This window comes from Oncorhynchus masou, chromosome 30, assembly GCF_036934945.1.
Source record: "Oncorhynchus masou masou isolate Uvic2021 chromosome 30, UVic_Omas_1.1, whole genome shotgun sequence".
Lineage (NCBI taxonomy): Eukaryota > Metazoa > Chordata > Actinopteri > Salmoniformes > Salmonidae > Oncorhynchus > Oncorhynchus masou.
The window spans coordinates 15,708,689-15,718,800 of NC_088241.1; the positions used below are offsets into that span (position 1 = coordinate 15,708,689).

General features: G+C 47.3%; 1 protein-coding gene across 2 annotated transcripts in view; it reads left to right on the plus strand.

Moving 5' to 3' along the window:
• The window catches only part of LOC135522145 (metalloreductase STEAP4-like), a 28,001-nt gene extending 17,909 nt beyond the window's left edge, over positions 1–10,092 (plus strand). Inside the window, exons 6-11 of one of the 2 annotated variants that reach the window (XM_064948147.1) lie at positions 1,703–1,981; positions 2,074–2,168; positions 5,057–5,167; positions 5,343–5,385; positions 6,264–6,428; positions 9,432–10,092. In XM_064948147.1, coding sequence (XP_064804219.1) covers positions 1,703–1,981; positions 2,074–2,168; positions 5,057–5,167; positions 5,343–5,385; positions 6,264–6,428; positions 9,432–9,695 — 957 coding nt within the window. In that variant the 3' untranslated portion in view covers positions 9,696–10,092. The remainder of the gene's footprint in view (positions 1–1,702; positions 1,982–2,073; positions 2,169–5,056; positions 5,168–5,342; positions 5,386–6,263; positions 6,429–9,431) is intronic. The other variant, XM_064948148.1, reaches the window with a different exon arrangement.
• Positions 10,093–10,112: the final 20 nt, after the last annotated feature.

The following is a 10,112-nucleotide window of genomic DNA, read 5'->3' on the forward strand; positions in this document are numbered from 1 at the left end:
AGAAAGTGGTGAACAACACTTTTGCAGTTCTACATGTACTACGTGATATCTTTTTTTTAACTTGTTAGAAAGGATTACCTACACAAACTGACCAGCTCATGTTATAGACAGTGCTACATGGCAATCAATCCAAATATTATATGGGCATGTCTAGCTCATCCATTATCTCAGCCAATCATGGCGAGCGGGAAGGTTCCTTTCTTTTTTCCGTAGATAAATCAACTAGGCAATTCTATTCATTTTTACAGATGGCATACAAGTTTGTTATTAACCAGTTGCGACGAGCAAACCCCTATCCGGGAGCGTAATCATAGCCTCAAATGCATTAGCATAACGCAACGGACATAAATGCCCCTAGAAACTTTTCCTATTCATGAAAATCGCAAATGAAATTAAATAAATATATTCAAACACAAGCTTAGCCTTTTGTTAACAACACTGTCATCTCAGATTTTCAAAATATGCGTTACAGCCAACGCTAGACAAGCATTTCTGTAAGTTTATCATGGCATAATGTTATGCTAGGCTCTGCTGGCAGCAGGCAACATTTTCACGAAAATAAGAAAACCAAATTAAATAATTTACCTTTGAAGAACTTCGGATGCTTTCACTCAGGAGACTCCCAGTTAGATAGCAAAATATTATTTTTGTTGGCGAAAAAGCTCCCGTTTCTTCACCATGCTTGGCTGAGAAATTGACCGAAAAATGCTGCAACTATAACGCCAAACGTTTTACAAAATTAGCTACATAATATCGACAGAAACACGGCAAACGTTGTTTAGGATCCATCCTCAAGGTGTTTTTAACAAATATATTCGATAATATATCCATCGAGGCAGTTGGTTTCTCATAAGAAGCGATTGAAAAATGGCTACCTCAGTATTTTCACAAGGTTTTCTGCGGGAGACACCATGTGACCACATGCCATATATGGTCCCTTACAGCCATTCTTCAAGGGAAATGCCTAAAAAGACGTCACAATGCTGTAGACACCTTGGGGAAAACGTGGAAAATGTAAGCTCATTTGTAGCTCATTCACAGCCATATAAGGAGTCATTGGCATGAGGCGGTTTCAAAAAATACGGCACTTCCTAGTTGGATTTTTCTCTGGGTTTCGCCTGTAACATCAGTTCTGTGGCACTCACAGACAATATCTTTGCAGTTTTGGAAACATCAGAGTGTTTTCTTTCCAAAGCTGTCAATTATATCCATAGTCAAGCATCTTTTCGTGACAAAATATCTTGTTTAAAACGGGAACGTTTTTCATCCAAAAATTAAAATAGCGCCCCCTATATCCAAGAAGTTAAGGCACATGTTCCAGGAGGCATTTCTGCCAAAAAAACGCATTTTGCTAAAAAAAAAGATGATGTTGAAATGGCTCTCGTGTGAAGTAGTAACCCGCGACATACACCTAGTTTCCTGAAACGGGTATATTTCAGAAAAAGGCTCAGTGTTGTTATCCTCACAAAGTGGGGTATTGAAAACAGTGGTGTCAATACCTTTCTAAGATTTGTTTTATTACTTGTTAAACATATATTTCACTGAGCACTTATTGGTAGAAAATAATATAATTTTCCGCATTTTTGGAGCACACAATGTAGCTGAGTATTTGAATGATTTATTTTATGCAGGCATTTTTGCTCATATTTATCAAGGGTGTCAATTTCAGGACCTCCACTGTATGTGTATAAATATATGTCAGGTGTATATCTGCGGGGAAAGTGTGGAAGCCAAGCAGGCAGTGATAGCGGTAGCCATCAAGCTGGGTTTCAGTGCCCTGGACCGGGGATTTCTCTCAGTGGCCCGGGAGCTGGAGGACTTCCCCCTACAGCTGTTCCCCCAGTGGAGGCTCCCCCTGCGCATCGCCATTGGCCTCAGTGCTGCCTTCTTCTTCTACCTGCTGATCAGAGACATCATCTATGCATACGTCACCCAGAGCAAAGACATCTCCTTCAGAATCATGGTCTCACTGGCCAACAAGGTACTGGCCACAGGCCCTCTGAGTGGTTGTGTTTGTGTTTCTCTGTGTGTTACCAGCTGTTCAAGGTGTGTACGTGTGTGTGTTCTCCCCAGGTGTGTCCCATCGTGTCTCTGATCATGCTGTCTCTCTGTTACCTGCCTGGTGTCCTGGCTTCCTTCCTGCAGCTCTACAGAGGCACCAAGTACAGGTCAGACCTTTGTGTGTATGTGAGTGTGGTTGCATACATGTATGTTTAATCAATGTTGTGTACTTACAGTTGAAGTCAGAAGTTTACATGCACTTTGGTTGGAGTCATGAAAACTCGTTTTTCAACCACTCGGGGCAGCTCGGGACTGAGGAAGCTCAGGACAGAGAAGAAGCTCAGGACTGAGAGGAAGCTCAGGCAGGTTGATAAATCGAGCAGATCCTGGCTGGCTGGCGGTTCCGGCAGATCCTGGCTGGCTGGCGGTACCGGAAGCTCCTGGCTGGCTGGCGGTTCCGGCAGATACTGGCTGGCTGGTGGTTCCGGCAGATCCTGTCTCGCTGGCGGTTCCGGCAGATCCTGGCTGGCTGGCGGTTCCGGCAGATCCTGGCTGAATGGCGGATCCTGGCTGACTGGCGGATCTGGAAGATCCTGGCTGACTGGTGGATCCTGGCTGACTGGCGGATCCTGGCTGACTGGCAGTTCTGGCAGATCCTGGCTGAATGGCGGATCCTGGCTGACTGGCAGTTCTGGCAGATCCTGGCTGAATGGCGGATCCTGGCTGACTGGCGGATCCTGGCTGACTGGCGGATCCTGGCTGACTGGCAGTTCTGGCGGATCCTGGCTGAATGGTGGATCCTGGCTGACTGGCAGATCCTGGCTGAATGGCAGATCCTGGCTGACGGGCGGTTCCGGCAGATCCTGGCTGAATGGCGGATCCTGGCTGAATGGCGGATCCTGGCTGACTGGCGGATCTGGAAGATCCTGGCTGACTGGTGGATCCTGGCTGACTGGCGGATCCTGGCTGACTGGCAGTTCTGGCAGATCCTGGCTGAATGGTGGATCCTGCCTGAATGGCGGATCCTGGCTGACTGGCGGATCCGGCAGATCCTGGCTGAATGGCGGATTCTGGCTGAATGGCGGATCCTGGCTCCCCCTCCTTAGCGTCCCTTGAGTGGCAACCCTCGCCGCTAACCTTGGCCTAGGAACCCTAACAACGGGCCACACTGGACTGAGGGGCAGCTCCGGACTGAGGGGCAACTCGGGACCGAGGAAGCTCAGGACTGAGAAGAAGCTCAGGACTGAGAAGAAGCTCAGGACTGAGAGGAAGCTCAGGCAGGTTGATAAATCGAGCAAATCCTGGCTGGCTGGTGGTTCCAGCAGACCCTGGCTGACTGGCGGTTCCGGCAGACCCTGGCTGACTGGCGGTTCCGGCAGACCCTGGCTGAATGGCAGATCCTGTCTGAATGGCGGATCTGGCGGCACTGGGCAGACTGGCGGCACTGGCGGCGCTGGGCAGACTGGCGGCACTGGCAGCGCTGGGCAGACTGGTGGCGCTGGGCAGACTGGCGGCACTGGACAGACTGGCGGCGCTAGGCAGACTGGTGGCAATGGGCAGACTGGCGGCACTGGGCAGACTGGCGGCACTGACGGCGCTGGACAGACTGGCGACGCTGCGCAGACGGGTAGCTCAGGCGGCGCTGGGCAGACGGGTAGCTCAGGCGGCGCTGGGCAGACAGGTGGCTCAGGCGGCACTGGGCAGACTGGCGGCACTGGCGGCGCTGGGCAGACTGGCGGCACTGGCGGCGCTGGGCAGACTGGCGGCACTGACGGCGCTGGACAGACTGGCGGCGCTAGGCAGACTGGTGGCAATGGGCAGACCGGCGGCGCTGGGGAGACTGGCGGCGCTGGGCAGACTGGCGGCGCTGGGCAGACTGGTGGCACTGGGTAGACTGGCCGCGCTGGGTAGACTGGCGGCACTGACGGCGCTGGGCAGACTGGTGGCGCTGGGCAGACTGGCGGCGCTGGGCAGACTGGCGGTGCTGGGCAGACTGGCGGCGCTGGGCAGAGACGGGTAGCTCAGGCGGCGCTGGGCAGATTGGTAGCTCAGGCGGCGCTGGGCAGACTGGTGGTTCAGGCGGCGCTGGGCAGACTGGCGGTGCTGGCAGTGCTGGGCCGACTGGCGGCGCTGGGCAGACGGGTGGCTCAGGCGGCGCTGGGCAGACGGGTGGCTCAGGCGGCGCTGGGCAGACTGGCAGCACTGCCGGCGCTGGGCAGATTGGCGGCACTGGCGGCGCTGGGCAGACTGGCGGCACTGGCGGCGCTGGGCAGACTGACGGCGCTGGGCAGACTGGCGGCACTGACGGCGCTGGGCAGACGGGTAGCTCAGGCGGCGCTGGGCAGACAGGTGGCTCAGGCGGTGCTGGGCAGACTGGCGGCACTGGCGGCGCTGGGCAGACTGGTGGCACTGGGTAGACTGACGGCACTGGGCAGACTGGCGGCGCTGGCGGCGCTGGGCAGACTGGCGGCGCTGGCGGCGCTGGGCAGACGGGTAGCTCAGGCGGAGCTGGACAGAGAAGCTCTGGCGCCTCTGGACTGAGGGGCTCATATTTTGAAAATCTGAGATGACAGTGTTGTTAAGAAAAGGCTAAGCTTGAGAGCAGGCGCATTATTTTCATTTTATTTGCGATTTTCAGAAATCGTTAACGTTGCGTTATGCTAATGAGCCTGAGGCTTTAGTCACGATCCCGGATCCGGGATGGGGAGATTCAAGAGGTTATTAAGAATGAAAGAAATTCCACAAATTAACTTTGAATAAGGCACAACTGTTAATTGAAATGCATTCCAGGTGACTACCTCATGAAGCTGGTTGAGAAATGTCAACTGTGCAAAGCTGTCATCAAGGCTAAGGGTGGTTATTTGAAAATGTATTGAACACTTTTTTGGTTATGACATGAATCCATATGTGTTATTTGATAGTTTTGATGTCTTCACTATTATTCTACAATGTAGAAAATAGTAATAATGAAAAACCCTTGAATGAGTGTACTTTTATATATATATATGCACTGTATTTATGTTGATTATTAGTGTTTATGTATGTTTAACATCAGGCGCTTCCCTGATTGGCTGGACCGCTGGATGCTGTGCAGGAAACAGCTGGGTCTTCTGGCACTGGGGTTCGCCTTTCTGCACGTGCTCTATACACTGATCATACCCATACGGTCAGTGGAACACACACACACACACACACACACACACACACACACACACACACACACACACACACACACACACACACACACACACACACACACACACACACACACACACACACACACACACACAACTGTGTCTTCCATTGGATTTTAGTAAAGAAAGCATTGATTTTCTTCCCAGGTACTATGTGAGGTTCAAGGCCACTGAACGCACTGTCTCTATGGTAAGAACACCTACCTAGCTTTAAGGCCAAATTAAACACTTTCAAAACAGTGAACATTGGATAGACAAAATTGTGTACAGATTTAAGACCTTAATTTAAACACTCTGTTGACGCTGAGAATTTTCCGGCGCTGCAGCATTTATATAACCATGTATTAGTGTGAGTTTATTTTAAAGAGATTCTCTGGAACTTTTGTATACTTTTTGGCCAGTAGTTCTGAAAGCAACACTCACGAGCCAAAAGTGGTGAAAACGAGTACTACGTGACACCAAGTCCTTGCTTTCTCTGTATCTGCTGTGGCCACTGAGCTGTTGGGCCAGCCCTGCAACCTCATTGGTTAATGCTGGGCGGGCCTCTTGCTAGCTGTCACTCAAATGTGAGGGGCTGAAGCTCTTTTGCTCAAACTCAAATTGCTAAGTGGATGGCCCATATGGGGGAAATGTAGGGATAATGGCGATGCAAAGCTTCAAGAAAACGGTCACTTTTCAAGTATTTCATGAATAATTGAGGTATGAAAGTAATTCTGCTCATAGAATATGAATGTATGAACTACATATTGAGACATCTAGCCTAAAGCAGGAGGTTTAAAAAATATTTTCTTAGTCGCCATGGAACTGGAGCATGTCTTAACAGTGTTGCACTTTTCAGGTAGCCTAATTTTGGCCAGCTAATAGCCTAACCACCAATCAAGTAACATTACATTGGCAGAAAAGTGGGAACGGAGTAAATGTTTGAATGCTGTTGCTGCAGGATTATTTTTCTGAGACAATACTGGTCGTATTAAGATCCTACATCTGTACATTGGACACACACCTACAGTATATAGCAATATTCAGGCACTAGTTTTGATTATAAACACGCCTCTCTCTCTCTCTCAGATCAGAGAGAACAGGACCACTGAGTTTGACACGACGACGGCCTGGCGTGGGGACTCCTACTTATCCCTGGGAATTCTGGGATTTGGCCTGTACGTCCTGTTAGGAATCACATCTCTTCCCTCCGTCAGTAACGCTCTCAGCTGGAGGGAGTTCAGCTTCATACAGGTGGGATCACCAGGACTGGTCACACTGAATGTTTAGGCCAGACACACTTGTGAGGCACTCATTTTCTGCCCATTTTTACTAGCAGTGGGGGAATAAAATCGATACAGTTATACAGTGGGGGAAAAAAGTATTTAGTCAGCCACCAATTGTGCAAGTTCTCCCACTTAAAAAGATGAGAGAGGCCTGTAATTTTCATCATAGGTACACTTCAACTATGACAGACAAAAAAAAATGTAGAAAATCACATTGTAGGATATTTAATGAATTTATTTGCAAATTATGGTAGAAAATAAGTATTTGGTCAACAACAAAAGTTTATCTAAATACTTTGTTATATACCCTTTGTTGGCAATGACAGAGGTCAAACGTTTTCTGTAAGTCTTCACAAGGTTTTCACACACTGTTGCTGGTATTTTGGCCCATTCCTCCATGCAGATCTCCTCTAGAGCAGTGATGTTTTGGGGCTGTTGCTGGGCAACATGGACTTTCAACTCCCTCCAACGATGTTCTATTGGGTTGAGGTCTGGAGACTGGCTAGGCTTCTTCAGGACCTTGAAATGCTTTTTATGAAGCCACTCCTTTGTTGCCCGGGTGGTGTGTTGGGATCATTGTCATGCGGAAAGACCCAGCCACGTTTCATCTTCAATGGCCTTGCTGATGGAAGGAGTATTTCACTCAAAATCTCACGATACATGGCCCCATTCATTCTTTCCTTCAGTCGTCCTGGTCCCTTTGCTGAAAAACAGCCCCAAAGCATGATGTTTCCACCCCCATGCTTCACAGTAGGTAGGGTGTTCTTTGGATGCAACTCAGCATTCTTTGTCCTCCAAACACAACGAGTTGAGTTTTGACCAAAAAGTTCTATTTTGGTTTCATCTGACCATATGACATTCTCCCAATCTTCTTCTGGATCATCCAAATGCTCTCTAGCAAACTTCAGACGGGCCTGGACATGTACTGGCTTAAGCAGGGGGACACGTCTGGCACTGCAGGATTTGAGTCCCTGGCGGCGTAGTGTGTTACTGATGGTAGGCTTTATTACTTTGGTCTCAGCTCTCTGCTGGTCATTCACTAGATCCCCCCGTGTGGTTCTGGGATTTTTGCTCACCGTTCTTGTGGTAATTTTGAGCCCACGGGGTGAGATCTTGCGTGGAGCCCCAGATCGAGGGAGATTATCAGTGGTCTTGTATGTCTTCCATTTCCTAATAATTGGTCCCACAGTTGATTTCTTCAAACCAAGCTGCTTACCTATTGCAGATACAGTTTTCCCAGCCTGGTGCAGGTCTACAATTTTGTTTCTGGTGTCCTTTGACAGCTCTTTGGTCTTGGCAATAGTGGAGTTTGGAGTGTGACTGTTTGAAGTTGTGGACAGGTGTCTTTTATACTGATAACAAGTTCAAACAGGTGCCATTAATACAGGTAAAGAGTGGAGGACAGAGGAGCCTCTTAAAGAAGAAGTTACAGGTCTGTGAGAGCCAGAAATCTTGCTTGTTTGTAGGTGAACAAATACTTATTTTCCACCATAATTTGCAAATACGTTCATAAAAAATCCTACAATGTGATTTTCTGGATTTTTTTTCTCATTTTGTCTGTCATAGTTGAAGTGTACCTATGATGAAAATTACAGGCCTCTCTCATCTTTTTAAGTGGGAGAACTTGCACAATTGGTGGCTGACTAAATACTTTTTCCCCCAATATTTTGGATAATATTATGTTGATACTTTGACTCCAAGTATCGATTTGCCTAGGTAGCGTTAGCTAGCGCTAGTCGGCTGTAACTCTATTATTTTTCATCCTATAGTTTGTTCTCCATCTTCTTTTGAAATAGTGAGACAATGTTTTCTTATTTCCATGACTGATAAAAAAACATTTTTCTCATGCTCGCTCTTGTCTTTCTGCAGCAGACATATAATGAACAACATGTTTGGAACATCAAATCGCAATAAAATCTAAGTACCGAATCACAATAGTTATAAAATTGTGAAAATTGTAATACATACCGTATCGCATCTAAGTATTGTGATAATGTTGTATCGTGAGGTCCCTGGCAATTCCCAGCCCTAATTTGTACACTTACCCCTTTCAGTATTTCCCTTATTAACGTATTCATGCGGGGTGCAGAGCCAACATCCAGGCCAGAATGCAATAAAACTCCAGGAAAGTAATCTAATTTTCAGCAGACAAGCCAGAGGTTATGTGCTGGGGATATGAAGCTGTATTCCCATCACTAGAGGGAACACACACACTCATTCATAATGTAACTGGGTCACGAGAAACTCCGGCTCATTCTCTAATTCATTAATTTCCCTCAAATTGAAGCAATGATTTAAATGTTAAGTTATTCATCAAATGTAATTTAGGAAGAATATATTAGAACAGGCCAGGAGAATTCACGTGTGTGTGCGCTCGCAGGGGCGGCATGCACCCCAAAACATTTGAAAGGGCAGACGATGCATGAGGATAGCTGGGTGACGGCTAGGCCCTGCATCCGGACGTTGGAGCATTTTGCGTTTGTCAAACACCTGAAGCAACTTTTTCCTGTAATCTAGAGCCATAATCATTATGCTTAATTTCAGGGGTCCTCCTGACTGGTGGTTCATTTTTTAAAGAAACAAAATATTATTCTCTGCATCTATGCTAAAATTTGGGTAAAAGCTTGAAAGGAATGTGAGACTTACTCAGTACATTTAGTAATGCTTCCTTTTTTGATGTCTACTAACCTTGCCAGCAGGCATGCCAGCTAAAATAGCTAGCTACTTTAACTTGATTGATAGCCGGAAATGGCTTCTTCGCAGCTAGGGAGGGGAAACTTTCCAAAATGAAAACAATTAGAAATTAGCTAGGTTGATTGGGAATAGACTAAAATGTAAACAAAGTTTAATTTATCATGGGAGGTCAAAAGGGCAGGTGCTCAAGCTCCCTTAGACCTCTATCTGTGCACGTACCTGGCGCATGTGTGTGTGTGTAGTTCACGTGTTTATGTGTTCTTTTCTCCCCCACCAGTCCAAGCTGGGTCACCTGACTCTGCTGTTGTGTACGGCGCACACCTACCTGTACGGCTGGAACAGATTCCTGAGTTCCTCCACCTACAAGTGGTACACCCCACCGGGCTACATGCTGTGTCTGGTGCTTCCCTCTGTGGTGCTGCTACTCAAGCTGCTGCTCATAACCCCCTGTGTGGACCGAACCATCACACGCATACGACAGGGCTGGGAGAGGGGGGCAGATCAGAGGAACCCTAAAGACAGCCAACCACTGATACCTTAAAGGACACACACACAGACACACACACAAAATAACACCCTCGGTGTGATGACAGCTTTGTCTTTGAGGCATGAACTCTAATTTCTTTGCTATTGTACCCTCAGAGGTTGGCTACCATTCAATCATCGTTTGCCATGATTCTGGGATCAAAAACAAACAATAACATTTAATTGATATGCAGTCAAATTTATTTTTATATTACACTGTAAACATTGCAGCATTTTAAAACATATATTTTCAACAGTACACAAACCAGACACTAGTTTTCACTGGTGTAAGCTCTCTCTATCACTCTCTCATATTCTCTCTTACTGTACATCCTCTCTCTTCTTTGACTGATTGTACAGTTATCCCCAGATGAAACACAGGTTTCCGAGACATATAAACGTTTTTAAATGTATATTTTGTGTCTGTCTCATA